Source organism: Acomys minous, assembly GCF_964271855.1.
Source record: "Acomys minous genome assembly, chromosome: 16".
Lineage (NCBI taxonomy): Eukaryota > Metazoa > Chordata > Mammalia > Rodentia > Muridae > Acomys > Acomys minous.
In genome coordinates this window covers 52,075,562-52,094,820 of record NC_140498.1, presented here as the reverse complement: position 1 = coordinate 52,094,820, position 19,259 = coordinate 52,075,562, and the positions used below count along the sequence as shown (strand labels likewise).

The 19,259-nt window shown below is 49.3% G+C and overlaps 2 protein-coding genes across 6 annotated transcripts in view; one reads left to right on the top strand and one right to left on the bottom strand.

Moving 5' to 3' along the window:
* The window catches only part of MYH11 (myosin heavy chain 11), a 112,028-nt gene extending 103,094 nt beyond the window's left edge, over positions 1-8,934 (top strand). For 2 of the 4 annotated variants that reach the window (XM_084763866.1, XM_084763865.1), the window contains 6 exons: positions 257-380; positions 1,181-1,389; positions 2,496-2,604; positions 2,705-2,877; positions 5,259-5,297; positions 8,243-8,378. In XM_084763866.1, the coding sequence (XP_084619992.1) occupies positions 257-380; positions 1,181-1,389; positions 2,496-2,604; positions 2,705-2,877; positions 5,259-5,289 (646 nt within the window). In that variant the 3' untranslated portion in view covers positions 5,290-5,297; positions 8,243-8,378. Of the gene's footprint in view, positions 1-256; positions 381-1,180; positions 1,390-2,495; positions 2,605-2,704; positions 2,878-5,258; positions 5,298-8,242 lie in introns of all 4 variants that reach the window. The other 2 variants (XM_084763863.1, XM_084763864.1) reach the window with 1 other exon arrangement.
* Positions 8,935-11,281: 2,347 nt separating this feature from the next.
* The window catches only part of NDE1 (nudE neurodevelopment protein 1), a 29,450-nt gene continuing 21,472 nt past the window's right edge, over positions 11,282-19,259 (bottom strand). The window contains exons 6-9 of one of the 2 annotated variants that reach the window (XM_084763868.1): positions 18,359-18,538; positions 16,033-16,124; positions 14,348-14,493; positions 11,282-13,052 (exon numbers count right to left, since the gene is read on the bottom strand). In XM_084763868.1, the coding sequence (XP_084619994.1) occupies positions 13,040-13,052; positions 14,348-14,493; positions 16,033-16,124; positions 18,359-18,538 (431 nt within the window). In that variant the 3' untranslated portion in view covers positions 11,282-13,039. The remainder of the gene's footprint in view (positions 13,053-14,347; positions 14,494-16,032; positions 16,125-18,358; positions 18,539-19,259) is intronic. The other variant, XM_084763867.1, reaches the window with a different exon arrangement.

The window sequence follows — 19,259 nt, the reverse complement described above, 5'->3', positions numbered from 1 at the left end:
CACCAGGAATTAACCCATTTATTAAGCCAGAGCCTCGGCATCTAGTCACTTACCAGAGCCAACCAGTTAGTACCAAGCCCCCGGAGCACGAGAGCTGTGAGGGACATTTCATATTCCAGCCATGATACCAGGTGACCTTGTGTAACCCGGGCCCCCTGCCCCGAGCTTCTTTCCCCCTGAGACAGCACCTTCCCGGGGAGAATATCCTAAGCCTGGTAAGGCCTGTGGGTCCCCACGTCGGCTGCATTCCCTTTAGGAATACACTGCAGGATGAGAAGCGTCGCCTGGAGGCAAGGATCGCTCAGCTGGAGGAGGAGCTGGAGGAGGAGCAGGGCAACATGGAGGCCATGAGTGACAGGGTTCGCAAGGCCACCCTGCAGGTAGGAACTCCTGAGGTTAGGATGAGGGAAAGGGAGGGAGTAACTCCTCAAGCCATTTAAATTAACCTAGAGGGCCCAGGAAGCAGCCTGCCCCTGCCTGGTCCCTAGCCTGTTAGTTCTGGGTGGCTGCTTCGGCCCGACCCAGCGTACGTACTTTAGGCACTCAGCCACTGGACTCAAAAAATCAGACCACCTAAGGGCTACAGTGAAGCCAAACCACTTGGCCATATTCCCCACACTGCAGGTGGGGGGGGGGTCCCTTGCATTTCCTGAAACAGAGTCTAGGTGCAGCCCAGCACTGGCTAAGTAGCATGCACCACAGGTCTGCTTTGTGTTGGCTTCAGGGACAGGGGAGAAGGAAAGGAGCCCTGGAAATAAAGCACAGAGTCCTCCTTCCTCTTTGTCCACCAATGCCATGCCTGTATCTGCCTGTCTTTAGAAAACTCTAAACAGACCTGCAGGGTCTTCTGTAGCCAGCATCATCTGGCTCACTTCACCAGGTGGCCATAGTGAATGGCTCAGGTGTTTCCCTTCACTGCCCTTTGCCCAGCCCCAAGAGTCCTTGGTACCACTTTGGAGTGAAAGCTCCCCGAGCATCCTCTGTGATGGATACCAGGGACCATCTTGTAGCCCCGCAGGGCATGGGCCAGGGAGCATGGGCAGAAAGGATCTGAAGGTCCCTGGCTAAGTCTCGATGATGCAGGAGGCTTCTGAGCTACATCTTGGAGTGGATGGGACATGTGTGCTGATTTGCAGCCCAGCTCTATGCCTTGTGCGTCATGGCCGCTGCTCCTTCCCAGGCTGAGCAACTGGGCAATGAGCTGGCCACAGAGCGCAGCGCAGCTCAGAAGAATGAGAGCGCGCGGCAGCAGCTGGAGCGCCAGAACAAGGAACTCCGCAGCAAGTTGCAGGAGGTAGAGGGAGCCGTCAAAGCCAAGCTCAAGTCCACCGTCGCGGCCCTGGAGGCCAAGATTGCGCAGCTGGAAGAGCAGGTTGAACAGGAGGCCAGGTATGAGGGCGCCGAGGCTCCAGCTCTCCAGAGGGGCGCTCGGGGAATCCTTTACCCTCAGAGCCTCATTTCTGGAATGTGACAATGGAGTGTGTGACAAAGTACCGGGCCTGCCTCTTGGCTGAGAGCAACCCCTCAAAATGTTAGCTGTTGTTAGAACGGTGATGGTCCTCCAGACATGAGCCAGCCTTAGGGGGGCTGGAGGTGCCGGGGCCCACCAGGCCTTTCCTAACCTCTGCCTTCCAGGTACATGAAAGGTCCTGCCACCAGCCCAGACACTGGGAGGCTTCCGGCTTAATCATAGGACACAGCGTCTTTGCAGCCTATTGTTTTTAAGACTCTGTGCTGCTTATACCAGGTTTCCGGATGATTCACACACACCCATGGTTTTTAGTTTATCTGCAGATGTATAGAATGATTACAATTTTAGAACATTTGCATCACCTCAAAAACAAAACAAAAAAAAGAACAAACTTCTTGGACCTTCCTTCCCCGCCGTTCCCAACTTGAACCATCCACTTCGTGTCTATGGAGTGAGTGGCTTGTAAGGAATGTATTGGTTACTTTTCTCCTTGCTGTGACAAACTACCTGACAGAGGCAGCTGAAGATAGGACGGGCTTGTTTTGGCTCCCAGCTCCCAGCCCACCATATGGGAAAGGCATCATGGAACCGCTGGGTGTGGGTTTAGCTCACCTGTAGCTGCTGCTTCTCACACCTTGGTGGGGTTTGGGCTGAACCAGAGGCAAATACCACCTTAAAGTCCCTCCTCCGTTGACCCATCCTGCTAGGTAGGCCACACGACAAAGGTTCCACACTGTGCCAAGCAGCAGCCTGTCCTCCAGGGTATCAAACATTTGTCTGTCAGGGAATCGCACATCAACAAAGCCCTTTAGTGGCTGGCTCGTTCCTTTATAAGTGGTTTGTGGGTGGCTTGTGCTGTAACATGTCTTGATGCCTCACCTTTATTCATTCTATGTCTGGCTAATCCTTGGGGGTGACTCTTGACTCAGAGCCAAAGAAGCTGGGATGCTAAGTCCTTGTTAACATGGCAACTACAAGGGCGCCACATCAGTCTGACACTACCTCCCTCTCCTTTCCATGGCAGAGAGAAGCAGGCGGCCACCAAGTCGCTGAAGCAGAAGGACAAGAAGCTGAAGGAGGCCCTCCTGCAGGTGGAGGACGAGCGCAAGATGGCGGAGCAGTACAAGGAGCAGGTAGCCACCGCTGCTGCGGCATCCTGACTACCCTGGCCACACCCAGGGCGTCACGCCCCACACGCTGGCCTTTGCTGACCCACTGGCCTTTCCTTGGCAGGCAGAGAAAGGAAACACCAAGGTCAAGCAGCTCAAGAGGCAGCTGGAAGAGGCGGAGGAGGAATCCCAGCGCATCAATGCCAACCGCAGGAAGCTGCAGCGAGAGCTGGACGAAGCCACCGAGAGCAACGAGGCCATGGGCCGTGAGGTGAACGCCCTCAAGAGCAAGCTCAGGTGAGGAGCCATGGAGCTGGGAGGGGCCTGCCCTTCATCCATGCATCGGCTCCCCTGCATCCCTGTACCCCCCAACACCCTCAACTCTCTCCCACCCTTGTGATTCATTGAACTTTTTTTTTTTTTGAGTCAGGGTTTCTCTGTGTAGACTTGGCTGTTCTAGACCCACTCTGTAGACCAGGCTGGCCTTGAACTCACATCAATCCACCTGCTTCTGCCTCCTGAGTGCAGGGATTAAAGGTGTGCACCAACACACCTGGCGTCACTGGACATTTTTATTAGTCCAGTACTGGAGCAAGCAGGGCATGGCCTCTGAGAAACTCGCCTCCCATTCTTTAACCCACATGTCCCACCCCCTCCTGTGAGGAGGAGGAGGAGGAGGAGGTAGAGGAAGATTCCATTTCTTGAAGCCTATCCTTCATTACAACGACCAGCCTCACTTCTTACCCTCTGTCCTGGACCTTCTGTCTCAGGGTCTCACCCTCAGCACACTGCCGTGTCTGATAGGGTTGCACTGTGCTGTGTATGGAGGCTGTTTAGCAGGCCCATCTCCCCAGCACTGTGACAACTACAGATGTCTCCAGAAAGGCTGCCAGGTGCCCTGACCACACTACCGTAGGGGTGGGGTTTGGTCCTCGGCTCAGGGCTGCCTTCCTTTCTGTACCCTCTCACCTCACCCCACTGCTATCTATGATTCGAATATCCAGTGAGCCTTGCTTTCTGTCCTTTCTTGCTGCACTTTGGGATGTGATGAGAGACTCTATACTCAGACTGCACTATGGGCATCCTGCCAGTGAAGGCTGCCTGTGTAGCTCCATGTTCCCTTCCCCAGTGGTCAACCTTCACGTGTCCCCTCTATACCCCCTCAGCGCTCCATTGCCCTCTCTTGCTTTGCTGACTTCATTTGGCTGGTACCCATCCCAGCCCTAACTTAATATTTTCTGCACAGCCGAGACACAAACGAGCCAGATGACACCTCCCAACTGCCGCTTCTACTCCGAGCGTGCCGTCTGAGAACCACCTAAATCTCCCCCAACAAATGGATTTCTCACCTCCCATCTCGCTTCCCACTGATGCCCTCACTTCCGCTTTAACTGGAAAGCAGAAGTGATCATGAAAACACACCAGCCTTCCCCTACACCTGCCCTGCAGGGCCAAGGCCTTACTAAACCTGGCCCTCATCTGCTTTGCATCCCCAGCACGCACAGGGTGCTGTCTCACTTTCCTTCAGTTAGTCCATTGAGTGAAGAGCCCTAGGCCTGCTTTCTGCCACCCTTGTCTACACACAATGTGCAGGTAGCATCCTTGGTAGAGTGACATCACAGGACTTGTTGGACACACTCTTTGCCCTGGGCCTCAGAGGGCCCACTCACAGACTGCCCATCTCTATCACAAACCCATCATGCACTGAACTGCCCAGGTTCCATCTTGGTTCCATTCTCATCTTTCTACTTCTTCAGGGATCTGTCGTGAAAGGAGCCTCCAGTCCGTCAAGATGAGACTGTTATGGTTCCTACTTGACAGGCTAGAAACCATCCATCCCAGCTTCTCGGGCTGTAAGAGATGCACCAGTGCTGGGAGCTCAGTGCATAGGAGCTGTTTCCACAATGACCTGAAGGACATGCTCTAGTGGGGCCGGGCCCTCTGTCCCCTGTCCCGAGTGGCTGGGCTGAAGGACAGTCACCTCAGCTACCTGATGTCTCTCTTCTCTCTTAGTCTTAATGGTTCTTCAGGTCATGTTGCCCTTCTCTGTGGGTTCTACCCCATGTTCTTGACCTGAGGTTGTACAGGCCAAGAGAGAACCAAATCATTTTGCCATGCCCATATGTACACAGACACATGACCTCACACAGAGCAGACAAGTAATCAGTGGGTGAGTTTCACAGTGTTCTTGGCCAGGTAAATGGCTTTCTACATGCCTGAAACATTTGCCATGTTGCCATCACCTCCCACTTAGCTACCAAAGCCAACTCTAGCTAGAGACACCAAAGGTACCAGGAGGATTCCTGGGGGCTTTCTGCCAAGCTAGCATAGCCCAGTAGACAATTTTCATGAAGATCAAATCCACACAGCACACCCACCCACCCCTGCACGCGCATTCTGGTCCAACATTGATCTTTGCAGACTGGCTTTTTCAGATGCCTTCACCTCGATCCGATGCTGGAATTTGTAGGTGGAGTTCAAGTGACTCAGTAGGACAGAAGTTTAGGTGGTGCCTGTCTTTATTTAAAGCGCCAGCTTCTCCAGGCTGGCTCGCTCTAGTTCATGTTGACTAAGAAGTACCTTTCATTACTCAACTGAAGCTAGCTAGTGCTTTAACATACTTAACTGGCTCCTTCCCAAGTGTGGATGGTAACTTCTGGGGACTCTCTCTGTTTCAGAGGGCCTCCCCCACAGGAAACTTCGCAGTGAGCCACCAGGTATCTCGTACCTCCAGCTTTACAGCTTGTGTGTTACACTGTCCCTTATTCCTCTGTGCCCAGCACCCCTTCATTGTCCCCATCCCTCTGTGCCCAGCACCCCTTCATTGTCCCCATCCCTCTGTGCCCAGCACCCCTTCCCTTGTCCCCATCCCTCTGTGCCCAGCACCCCTTCCCTTGTCCCTTTCCTTCTGTGTCCAGAACCCTTTCCTTGTGCCTTCCCCTTTCCAAGTCCTTGCAAATTTCTGTGAGACCCCCCAAATCTGAAGGCTTGGATTAGTTCAGAACTGTGAATGTAAGGGGCAGATCTCATCTCTTGGGTCATTTGTCCTTCCCTCTGCCAGTTGTCAAACTTCTAGCAAAACACTTTGATCACATCTACATGAGACTGTAACATTCTGCAATGTTTGTTTTGGTTTGGTTGTTTTGAGATAGGGTCTCATGTAGCTCAGCCCAGCCTTGAACACGAGGGTAACCTTGAGCTGCAAATCTCCCTGTTTCTGCCTCCCGCCCGAGTACTTCAATTACAGGCATGTACGCTACGCTGTTTTATGTACTGCTAAGGATGGAACCAGGGCTTCATGCATGGTAGATAAGCACTTTACCAACTGAGCTACAACCCTGGTCCATGTTGGGATTGTTCCTACCTGCATGCTGAGGCCACTCTTATACTGTCAGGATGCTCAGTGGTGCCACTATCCTTGTATAGGCTGAGATACCTGAGTAGATGTGGCATCTTCCTCTTTACACACAACCCTCAAGAATAGACACGGTTCTTATCTGACTAGCCTCGGTCACAAGTCCAGAACAAAATAAACAGGGCCACAGTGACCACATCTACTCATGGTTAAGCTAGACCTGTTCAAAGGACATGAGCGCTCTGTGCCACAGCAGATGCCAGGGCTTCAGACGGCTTGGACTTGGCTCACTGCCAACTGCATTTCCAGTGCACAAGGCTAGGACTTGGAAGCTACCTGTGGGAGCCTTTTCTGGAGGCCTCATGGCTTGCACACATTCAAAGACAGGCGAATGGACACAAAGCAGATGGGTCCTTGTCACACACCACCACCACCACCACCACCACCACCATCACCAACACCACCGTGTATCCAGGCAACAAAGGCTCAATGGAGTTCCCAGTACCCCATGCTGAGCTCAATGACACCCTTGCTTGTATCTAACTTTGCTTTTGCTGCCAAACACTTAAAGCTAATTGTGGTCTAGCAGAGAGCACCATGCTCAAGGATGTGAAGGAGAGCAGAGGAGCCTCTAGTCAACAGGAAACAACGTCTGGGACAATAGCAGAGCTCCTGCTCTCCTATGGGGGCCTGGTCTTCTCACAGTGCATAAAATAAACTCCAAGTGTTTGCAAAGATCCACAATTCTCCCGGATGAGACCCTGGAGGTTTTGAAAAAAATCTTTGGCAGGGTTCCCTTATTTCTATAACTGAGAGTTGGTATCAACCTTTTGTGTAGAATTTAGAACTGCTTCTTCCAATAGTGACCCACGCTGGAACAATGGCGCCCTGTGGGAAGTTTTGATGAGTAGGGCATGACTTGTCTCTGAGGTCAAGAGAGAAATCTTTTGAGTCAGCAAATAGAGACTATTCCAAAAAGCAAGAAGTATCTAGCACTTTGATGTACACTTATAGTTTCCAGCCCCAGGCCACCATCCATTGAGTTCAGAAGCCAAAATAGCCGTTTGAGGAAAGGGGGCACAGACGGTCACCTCTCTATACTGTACTCGAGGCCCCTTCACCCCCTAACAGGAAGGAAGCCCTTCTGAAATGGCCCTCTAAAGCTGGCCTGGTGCCTTAATTTGGGAGTGGCTACAACTTTAAGTATTTTTCCCTGATCCTTACATCTTAGGAAACCCCAAGAGGTTTACACTGGGAATTCCTCTACCAGCTGACCATAAATCTTTGGGCCTGCTCGTGCCTCTGGTCTATTTCCTGTCTGAGCTGTACCTTGGGCTAAAGAATGGGTCAGTAGGCAGACACACCATAATGGCTTCTCCCTCCAGTCTCCATATGGCCAGCAAGTTGCTTTTATTACCCAATGTTGGCTTTTCTTAACTGTGGTAGAAATGGGTTAGCACCTGTCTTCAAATTCAAATAGGGCTATGCTGACCCAGCAAGAGGATGTGCTGGGTCACTGAAAAGCCACATAACCTTCTGTGAGATAGTAAAAGATAGCTGCAAGTAAACTGAGGTTTCCCCCTTTCTGCCCATTTTGCCCTCTCACTCCAGCCTGTACTGTACATAGCAGTACATCACCCTGTAAAATCGGGTGGACTTGGGATAGCCAGGATGGGACATGCAGAGGCTGAAGACAGGAGCAGTGAAGATTCAGGGCTGCCCTGCCCACTAGAACAAAAACACACCTTGTGTTAACAATTTTTCAAATATTTATTGAGCATCCACTTTGTGCCATGTGACCATGGTGAGGAAAATACAGACTCAAGCCAGATACCATCTCTCCACCATAAAGGAACCTCAGAGCAGGAAGTTCCTCACCAGCAGAGGGCACTGTGTCACCTCTCAAACTAGGGAGTAACTCGCCCTCTCCACTCTGCTTTTGAAGTCTATGCTTTTTTTGTTTTCACGGACAGAAACCCACAGATCAAACAGACCGTCCTCTCACCACCAGGCCTGTGTGCTCCCTTTACCCGCCTTTCCTTTTTTTCTCCCCAACCCAAGGCTCTGGCAGACCAGAATCCTAAGTATCATTAAATGACCAAACCAGACATAAAATCCCATTACAACTGAATAAATGGAACTGCCCAGACTGTTAAGACTGGCTGGGACTCACCCTGAATTTGTTTTGTGACTCATTCATGTTGAGTATGTGTTTGGTCTCAGCCCTTGATAAAAACTACTTCTAATGTACCGGGAGATTTCCTTACTAAAGGCATTTCTGTTTCTATTTCTGTTTAAAACCCATAGGAGAGGAAACGAGGCCTCGTTTGTTCCTTCCAGAAGGGCTGGAGGCCGTAGAGTTATTGAAAACACAGATGGTTCTGAAGAAGAAATGGACGCCCGGGACTCAGACTTCAATGGAACCAAAGCCAGTGAATAAATGGAACCGTGGCAGGGAAAACAAAACACTAACGGACAGCAGAGCCCAGCAGACTGCTTAGCATCTGTCTCCATACGTTCCTAAGCTGCAGACATCACCCACCCTCACCATGAGTCAACCCACAGCCCTGCACAAAGGGTGTGAATTCAGGTTTTTAAATACGCTGTCAGAGAAAACCCAAGTAAGAGATGCAGGTCAGGCCTTACGCTCTGTGGGTAAGGCTTTAGGAAAACAACCAGTCACCAGTCACCAGCAACTTTGTTTATTTAAAATAAGTTACCTAAACGGGTGCCACTGCCCCCAGCCCACTCCAAAATCATCCTGTGTCCTGCCAGCCCTTCCAGTTTGGTAGAAAAGCCCTTGTTTGAAATTTTCCTTCCCTCTCTGCCTGCCACACCTCAGATACACACAGTACACCGAGACCAAGTGACTTTTTTAGTCACGTGACTTAAAGAAGCACTGCTCCAAGGGCTGAGAGCAGAGAGATTGCACTGTCTTATTCGCACCCAGGTTGTACCTATGGACACTCTCACTAATAAAAGGTTATAAGTCACGAGAATGGAGTTGGCTCTTCTGTAAAGCTGTTGACTTTTGCAAACGAAGAGAGCAGGGCATTCTTATTTAATCCTCGCAGTGACCCTGTGAACTTAAGAGTTAGTTCATAAACTGGGGAAACAATCACAGACAGATGCCACATCCCTGAGTCAGGGACTTTAATTTGGACATGAATTAAATTGGACATGAAGGCTGTGTGGCCAAGGTACTAAACACACCTTCAACATGTGTGTCTCTGTACCGGCTGAGTATCTGGTCTGAAAACCCAAATGTCCCCAACACCTCTGAAGACTTTTTTCCACCAGCACTGGAAAACTTCAAAGGGAATTGATCATAACCAAAACTCAGATACACAAAATTACTGTATGAAACCACCTTCAGTCGGGCTGGAGAGATGGCTCAGAAATGGCTTAAGAGCACTGGCTGCTCTTCCAGAGGTTCTGAGTTCAATTCCCAGCAACCACATGGTGGCTCACAGCCATCTGTAATGAGATCTGGTTCTGCAGGCATACACACTAGGAGAACACCGACTACATAATCAATACGTCTTTTGAAAAAAATTACCCTCAGTCATCAGGCACAAGGGTGTATGCCTACCCTCCCAGCACTTGGGAGGTGGAGGTAGGAGAACTGAAAACTTGAGGCCAGCCTGGGCTACACAGTAATGAGCCTCTGTCTCAAGTAAACAAATAAGAATTAGTTTCAAGCTACACGCAGAAGGTATACACGAAACCCAAATGAATTCTGTGTTTAGAATTGGGTCCTGCCTCAAAGCTGCAGAAATATTACAACATCCCATGCACAGAGTCCTAGGTACATCTGGACCCAAGCCTTTCAAGGGCAGCACATTTAACCAATACTTTAAGCACAAGCGTTCTTTGATCTGTTTAAATTACAATACAGTACTTCTGCCCGGCAGAGGGGGTTCAACAGAGCACCCCTACAGAAGTCAGACACATAATATGTGGTGCTGGATCTCCCCATCTGACAACGCAAGCCTGATGACTGGAGTTTGAACCCTGGAACTCATATAAGGGCAGTTGTGCTATAACTACCACGTGAGTGCTGCGGCAGCAAAATGGACTTAAATATTTCAGACTTGTAGACCACATCTGCCTCTATAACACACTCATCTTCAAAGAAAACATGCAAAACTGTTAAAAAAAAAAACAAAACAAAACAAATACCCAAACACTTAGGCATGGTAGCCCATGTCTATAATCCTTGGGGTTGGAAGGCTGAGGCAGGACTGACCATAGCCCAAGGCTATCTCACTCCCATACCCATTTAAGAAAATGTTCTAGCATGAAGCCCTATAGAAACAGGCCAGGGCTCTTCAACTCTCCAGGTATAGTGCCTTAGACAGATATGCTCTGCAGAAGTTCTAGTCAACACAAACATTTCCAAAGCCCAACTCAACAGGTTTAAAAAAAGAAAAAATGAGACAGGAATTAAAGATACTGAAAAAGCCAATCCTCCCACCAGACGCTGATATAGCTGGAATGACATACAAGCATTTCCACCACATCACTGCTAAAAGACGACTTCAATAGAAAAAAATTTTAAAACACATTCAGTGTGCACGGTACTTGCTTTGCAAGCATGAGGTCCTGAGTCCAGACCCAAAGAACGCACATAACAGCTGGGTGCCATGGCATGCTTCTGTAGTCCCACACTGGAGGGCAGAGAGAAGCATTCTTGGAGTCTACTGCCCAGCTTAACCTAATGTGGTGACTCGGGGTTAGTAGGAGACCGTACCTCAAAACTAAGGCAGACACTAAAGGGGGGGCCTGCACAAACTGACGCACCAAGGACATTGCAAGCAGAGAATCTAGCCCCCCCCTGCCAGCCCCCCCCCCCCCCCCCCGCTCAGATGCAGCCAATGGACAGCTTATTCTCCATGTTGGGAAGGTGGGGGAAGAGGGGGGCTGGGGTGGGGGACTGCCTCTGACAAGAACTCTGATGAGTGAGATTTGATCACTACCCCTTGATGGAGAGGCCCTGTGGGAACCCAGAGGAAGGGGATTGCAGGGCCTGACAGGCTGTGGGCAGCTGGTGGGGGAGGAGGACCCCCCTGTCAGACATCTAGGGCAAGAGAACAGGGCAGAAGAGGGAGGGAGGGTGGGAACAGGAAGATAAGAGTGAGGGGGTTATAATCTGAATGTAATATGAATAAATTATAATAAGATAAAATTTAAAAAGACACTGTGTACATACATGCCCATACATTCACCTACACACACCAAACAAACAGTTGAGGAAGACACCAGATGTTGACCTCTGATCCCCATACATGCTCATACATGTGCCTCCAAAACCACACAAGCCAACTACATATACCACAGGCAAAATACTTTTCCCCATTACTTTATTACTTGGCTAAACAAAAAGCAAATTTCATGGTCACGTACACAGCCGTGGACGGATGGATAGATACACACCAGCAGATCAGGCATTACAGACATGGACAGATAGACACACACCAGCAGATCAGGCATTTCTTTTGATTTGTTTTTATTTTTATTTTTTTATAAAAATAAAGTCCATCTTTTCCCAGGCTATTATGTCTGAGGGGAACAAATAGCTACACAGCCTAAAACCACCTTGTGACTGTGGGTAGCACTCGGGAAGTGCTCAATCCAAGTAAGGCCAGTCCTGTCCCCTCTACTACAAGGTGCATTAGTAACACAGTGAATGGTGCTAAGCTCAGGAAATGAGTGTGCTCTTCTCAGCGTGGACCAAAGCGAGGCAGCACTTTACCCCAGAGACAGGAGATGAGTCTGGAGCTGCAGATCCTATGCTGATGTCGCCACATTCCAAGGGAGTGTCCGCCAGTGATGTCAATCTCATGCCTTGTTGTCTGGATGAAGTTCTGTTCTTAGGGATGGCATAAAGAAGGCCAGTCCAACTCCGAGTTGCCCAGGGTCCTGATGCAGATGTCACCCCAACATCAGGGCAGGGGACTCAGGAAAGACAGGAGTTTATCTATAGAGGATAGTCTCCCACTGACCTAAGAGGCAAATACACCTCTAAAAACCTTCATGAGAGGCAGATTAAAAAACATCAAAAGAGCCGGGCAGTGGTGGCGCACGCTTTTAATCCCAGCACTCAAGAGGCAGAGGCAGGTGGATCCCTGTCAGTTGGAGGCCAGCCTGGTCTACAAAGTGAGTCCAGGACAGCCAAAGGTACAGAGAGAAACCCTGTCTCAAAAAACAAAAAACAAAACAAAACAAAAAACCAACAACAAAAACAAACAAACAAAAACAAAAACAAATCAAAAGAATGGGCAGTGGAGCATGTCTTTAATCCCAGTACCTAGGAGGCAGAGACAGGCGGATCTCTGAGTTCGAGGCCAGCCCAGTCTACATTTTGAGGACAGCCAGGGCTACACAGAGAAACAACTGTCTCAAAAAACAAAACAAAACAAAACAAAATGTGTCAAAGGTTTATGACCATAGTTTAAAACAGCCTTTTGCCTCTGTAATCTCCCAGTCCTAGGTACAATTTAACCATGCTGTAAAGGCACTGGGAGAAAGTTCTAGAAGATAGTTCCAGCTGGAAGCAGGCAGCAGAGAGCTCCTGAGCTGGGCCTTCTAGTGCCCTTCTGAAGATTACACATCTTCAAAACACCTCAGGAGGCCATTAAAACTCTAAGTAGCCAATGGCATCCACACCTTAGAGCTGCTTTAGGGGACCAGCTCGTTTCTATGACGCACACTGCCAGGGACTGGGCCACGTTACAGGATGATGCCAAGTCCACAGCCAACAGCTTTAGTCAGATTAGGCTGAACAGCAAAGTGAATGCTGGCGATACCGGCTCTTAACTATCTTTAAGATAAAACAACTAAAAGCTGACTACAAAGTGGGGAAGACAGGTGAGGTGCAGTTCCCATTGGTCCTAAAGCAAAAGCTTGACCACACCCTGGGTGGATGGCAGCGCTGGTGATGAGAGCTGTGAGGCTGGCTTCCCAAACTCCAAGCGTTTTCCTGACCTTCAGACAGAGCAAACCACATTTAACGGATGAGACAACAGTATCCCAGTGGCTAGCACAGGAACCCAAGGGTTCTAAGAGTGAATGTCAAGAGCGGGAACAATTTCTCACAGGGTCTCAGTTTTCTCTCCTGTGAAATGAAGAAAACAATACTGGCTATCTGGTTCCCTGATTCTCAAGGCTGCAGAAAGAGCTCCCATCTCAGAAGACCCTCCCCAAGTATGGACTTCTTGGTCACTTCATTTGGGTCAGGGAGTGCTTAGAAGTGAACCCAGGGACTTGTGTCTACTGAGCAACATTCCTAGCTCCTTAAATAAACAACAAAACAAAAACAAAACCCAATTCAGACCAAAGAGATTGCTCCACAAGGAAGGACGCATGTTGCTCAGTCTAGCAATCCTAGAACCCGCATGGTAGAAGCGGGGAACTGGCTTTTCAAGTTGTCCTCTGACCCTCACATGTGCAAGATGGAGAACACACTTGTGACAAGTGCACATGCGCACACACACCATAGATATAACTAATTCTTTGACAGTTTTGCCTGGCCGGGGTGGTATGTCCGCCTTCAATGCCAGTGCATGGGAGGCAAACACAGGCAGCACTCTGGCCAGGCCAGCCGTGGCTATGCAGTGGTCTCAAAACTGGTCAGAGATCCAGAAGCTAAGCGTGTACCACCGATCAGTCCGTTTCCTTCATGTGCCTGCCTCACTGGCATGGCCTGGGGCCCAGCAATGCCGCCGGCTCCCTTCAGTGAATTCCTAGGTCTAGGGGCAGCTGCAGCTTCCCTTAGGTAAGAAAATAAAAGAGGCGTTGCTAGGCTTTAAGCATCGGGGCCTGGCACTGGCCCCCATGCCCATATGAAAGGCCAGACAGTGCCCTCAGGCTTTTGATCTCAGCACTGGGGATGCAGAGGCAGGTGGGTCCCTGGGGGCTCAGCAGCCTACTTGGTGAGTTCCATGCCAGTAAGACTGTCTCAAATTTCAAGGAGGGTAGCACCTGGGGAGCACCACTTAGGGCTGATCTTGGCCTCCACATATACAAGCACACAGTGCACCTGGGGAGCACCACTTAGGGCTGATCCCGGTCTCCATATACACAAGTAAATAGCGTACCCCAATTCACAAAATGACCTGGGGGAAGTACAATTCCCAGACAAGGGGTTTGGGAAGGACCTCTTCACATTACCAATACAGCTCTCTCCTTGTCTACCTGCCCAGATATCATCTAATTTGGCCTCAAACGAGGGGCTTATTTAAGGCCAGCTGAGGCTACAGAGGGAGACTCTGTCTTATGAAAAGAAAACAGAAGCTAAGGTTTGCTGAAATAATCCTTCACCCTTAAAACGCAAGAGCAGGTCGTGCTGGGGCTAGTGTCTGATCTGGAGCAGCCTGGTACGTCCTGACAGAGATGGTCAAAGGTACTGACCCTTTATCTCCCACACTGGTGCTGCTTGGCCGCCTGTCACCAGCATCTCTGCTTTTGTTTCCTCTCCCTGAGGCTGGCCCAGCTGTCCGGCTTGGGGACTGATCGTATACGAAGTTCCGGCATGATGCTAGTTTGGACTCCAGAGCCTGCGAAGAAAGGGAATTCCATCAGCCAAGCTACAGACACAGGGCTGGATCAGTCGCCAGCTTGGGGAGTGTGCAGGAAGTCAGGCTTTGATCCTCACAGGGACATACACCAGCTATAGCATGTTTGCAACCTCAATCCCCTGGATGTAGAGACATGAGGATCAGAAATGAAAAGTTATATTCAGTTACATAGCAAATTTGAGACCAGCCTGGGCTATGTGACCCTGTTCCCATCACACCCTTCCCCACTTCTCAAAGAAAAAAAAAAAAGCCAGGAACATAAAAGTATGAGAGTCACCGGGTATGGTGGGTGGCACATACCTTTGGTCCCAGTGCTCAGAAAGTAGAGCAAGCAGATCTCTGAGTCCAAAGCCAGCCTGGTCTACATAGTAAGCTCCAGGACAGACAGATACTGTCTCAAACAAAACAAAAGAAAACAAAGCAAAAGCAAACAAACAAAAACACAACAACAACAAAACCCCAGATAGAGTATGGGAGCCAGAACAGAGAGAAAAACCTAAATTGAGGTTCCCAAGATTCTGAGGGTCCCCAGCGGAACCCAGTGCACCTACAAATACTAAGGCTACCCATCTAAAATACCCAGAAGATTCCCAGAGTATTAAGTCTACCTAGTGAAATAAGAGCTGAGCATGGTGGTACAAACCTGTAACCCCAGTACTCAAGGGACTGAGACAGGAGAATTATATTACTGAAAGTTCCCAGCTAGCTTAGGCTTCATAGCAAGACCTTGTGTCAACAACGACAAACAAACAAAAAGAACTACCCTCAGCAAATACTTCTAGAACTGTTTACTTGTTTACCTCATTAAACCTGCAGAGGTTCAAACAAGGCCTTGAACTTGGAGTAAACAAACCTAAATAGCCAGAGACCTATAGACCTATGTGTGTGAGCAGACCCCTGTGTGTGTGTGTGTGTGTGTCTTCTCTTTCTGCCTAAGGATAAGCTGGGCTGACATTAAACGGCCTTTCAGGCACCGTTTCTAAAAATGAAAGCACTACAAAGAATTCTATGTTGCTGCTTGAGGACAAAAAGCATCCTGCCTGTAATTAACATAAAGCCAAGACAGACAGGGAGGGAGGGAGGGAAGGAGGGAGGGGAGAACACCAACCCACTTTTAAATGGCCCTTAGATTTTTTTTTTTTCAAACTAAGAAACAACAGTTGAGCATGGTCCACAACTACCTCAGAATCTGGGAGATTGTGAGGCAGGAGGACTGCTGCCAGTATGAGGCCTGGGCTACAGAATGAGACCCAGTCTTGAAAGGAAGAGACACAAACATAGACACCACCCCATTATCCAAAATTACTTGGAGCAGAAATGGAAGATGCCTAAAAAGGAAAAGGGGACCTGGATGCTGAGCACACAGCTCCTCCACAATCAGAGTCCCACTTCATGAGCTAAAGATGCTCAGAGGCACAGAATGGCCAGCCTAAAATCCAGGAGGTCTCTATGAAAGTGAGGAGGGGCCCTGTTGGGGCAAACCTTCAGAGGAAAAACTCTGCAAAGGCCCAGGCTCACCCCGACTTTCCGAAGCAGGTCACCAACGATGTTTAGGGCTGATATCCGGGCAGCGGGTGTGAGTGGGGTCCCACTCCTGGAGCTGTCCAGGCCTGGATACGCAAGAAGAAGAGAGGGTCACACAACACCCTACAGTCTGTGCACCAAAGACTGAAGTAACCAAACTCAAACTGTGGGGGTTGGGGACGAAGGCTGACACCTTCCCTTTGACTCTGCCCGCCGTCTTATTTCATTAAGGAATTAACTGGGTGACACGTCAAAAGAGTCCTTGGAAAGGTCATCTAAAACATCTATTTTTATAGGTTAATCTTTTTAAACCAACCCAAGGCACATCTAAGAATTTCATATACCCTAGTTGAAATGGTCCATGCCTGTAGTTCCAGCACTCAGGGAAGCAGAGGCAGGCAGATCTCTGTGAGTTCGAGGCTAACCTGGTCTACAAAGTGAGTCCAGAACAGCCAAGGCTACACAGAGGAACCCTGTCTAGGAAAAAAAAAATGTTTGTTGTTTTTTTTTTTGTTGTTGTTGTTGTTGTTACAAAAAGAAGAAGGCGTGCGGGCCAGATACAGTGGCAAATGGCTTAAAAAGAAAAACAAAAAACTCTGTATACCTCGTTAATTTAAGTGATGAGTATGGATATAAGCACAGTGGGAGAAAAAAAAACCCACATTTTGGGGAGGGAGAGACAGGGTCCTTCTACGTCCGGCTGGGCTTACACCCACAATTTTGTTGCTGAGTATTAGGACTACAGCCACGCACCACCACAGCCAGCTGAGCACTCCACATGAGAAGCAGAACCAGCCAGTGACGGCTCAGAGCATAACCTTGGCAGTGATGCTGCCAAGCCCAACCTCCACACATACATCATGGCAACCACCCTTACTTTTTTGTTTTGTTATAAGCTGGTACAGCTGTAGGCCGCACTGAGACCAGCTGAGCCTGAGCCACTAACACAGGTGTGATGGTTTGAAAAAGTACGGCCCAAATAAGCCCATCTATGTGAATGTCTCGTCACCTGGGAGTGGAACTGTTTGAAAGGATTATACAAATTAGGAGGCGTGGCCTTGTTGGAGTAGGCATAGCCTTGATGGAGAAGTGCCACCAGGGGCTGGCTTTGAGGCCCCGTACCTCTCTCTACTTGTGGATCAAGATGTAGCTCTCAGCTACTTCTGAGCACCATGCCTGCCTGCCACCATGTTCTTTGCCACGATGATAATGGACTAAACCTCTGAAACCGTAAGCCAGCCTCCAGTCCAGTGCTTTAGTTTATAAGAGTTGCTCTGGTTATGGTGTCTCTTTACAACAACAGAATAGTAGCTAAGACACCCGGTGAGTCATATAAGCCTGAACACACAGGAAACTGCTCTGGCCTGGGACCCCAGAAACCACACCGTTGTCATCACTAAGGCTCACACTCTTGGCTGATTATGCCCTGAGGACCAAAACCCTGCCATCTATCTGCTAGATGACTTCAGGGACATGGGTGAACACACCCAACAGATGGGACTACCACCTGCAGGGCAGGCTTGTGAGGATAGCTCTGTGAGGTCCTACCATAAAGCATTGTAAAGACTGCCTAGCATACAATGAGCATTCAATAATTGTCTATTTGCCTTCAGTAGCCTGACTGATCAGGTAATCAGCCAAGAGGTTGGGGGCAGAACTCTAGAGTTCTCAGTTTTATCCAACCAATCATATCTGCAGGACTCCCCACTCCCCTCATAAATATTTACTTATTTAGGAGACAGGCTTTCACTATGTAGAGCAGGCTAGCCTTGAACTCTCAATCCTACAGCCTGCCTCCAGACACTGTGATTACAGATGTGATTACAGATGTGCCACCATGCCCAGCCCATTATGCTTTTGGCTTTCATTTGTGAAAAGCATTTAGACCTTTGGGTTTCTGGCCTCTGTGGGTGCCTGAAATGGTTTGCTAGGATGGACCCACATCCTCGGTGGCATGAGTTGAGAGGTTGCTGCCCTTCCAGACAATTTCTATTCTTTATCACAGGATCTGCTATGCCTTGCCTCATTCAAGACCCTCCTGTCACACGTCACGACTGCCTGCCCCACTGAGAATTCCCACACTACTCCCTAAGCCTGAGCCAGACCTACACAGCTATTTATTTATTTGTTTGCTTGTTTTGAGGCAAGGTCTCTCTACAGAGTCCTGGATGTCACTAAGTAGACCAGGCTGTCCTTGAACTCACAGAGCTCCACCTGCTCCTGCCTGTTAAGTGTTAGGGTCCGGCGTGCATCACCACACATGGCGTAAGGGCAAACTCTCTGAGTCAAAGAAAATTCTCCCTCTCCTCCATCTCCTCACCACGTCTGAACATTCCTGGAGTGTTCAAGCCAGAGCTGGGTCCTCGGTGAGCGGTGGGAGTAGATGGGACGGAGCCTGTGGCCTGCACAGCCATGTCTGTCCTCCCGGCTTCCGCTGAGCCTGGCATGGGCGGCCGTGGCTTGTCTTGCTTCTGCTGCACAGCCAGTTCCTGCCGCAGATCTACACAGAGAGAGGAGCCAGAATGTGAGTCCCTGCTTTGTGGATGAGGGCGGGGACAAAAGAGGAGGGCTACGAGCTAGAGACCAAGCTGGAGACCCTGACTGGAGGAACACCCACGTGCTTTCCCTAACAGTTGCGCAGAACAACGCACTTTTCATCTGCATAAAATACAAAAGAATTTAAAAACTATAGTTCGTGCTTTAACATACTAATTGTTTAAAAAGATTTCAACACCGTGGTATAGACAAAGCCTAAGCGAGAGCTTGCTTCCTCCCAGGCCCCTTCTCTCTGGAACACATGGCCAAGTTTTAGCTCTTTTTGTTGTTGGTATTTTCCTCTGGTGTTGCTGTTATTTCCAAGCTTGAGGACAGTTTTATTAGAGTTTAAAATAAAAAAACCCCAAGCAGGCAAGCTTGAAATCTCAGCAGCTACCAGAGGGGAGTTAAGAGAAAAAGGAAGAGAGAGGTCCACATGGTTTGAGGTAGCCAGCGCACTCAGCAATGGCACGAGCGTGGTGTAGAACTTCAGAGGAAAGTAAGCAAGGCCGAGTGCCCGGGGTTTGCCCAGTATTGGAAAGAGAGAAGGGACAAAGAAAAGCAAGTCAGAACAATGGGTTGACCTCTGCAGAGCAGTGAGGCTGTGGCTCACCGAGCGACTGACTGCCTCTTTGCTATGTTTCCAGGAGTAATTCCAGTCCCTGATCCTCCCGAGTCAGCCTCCT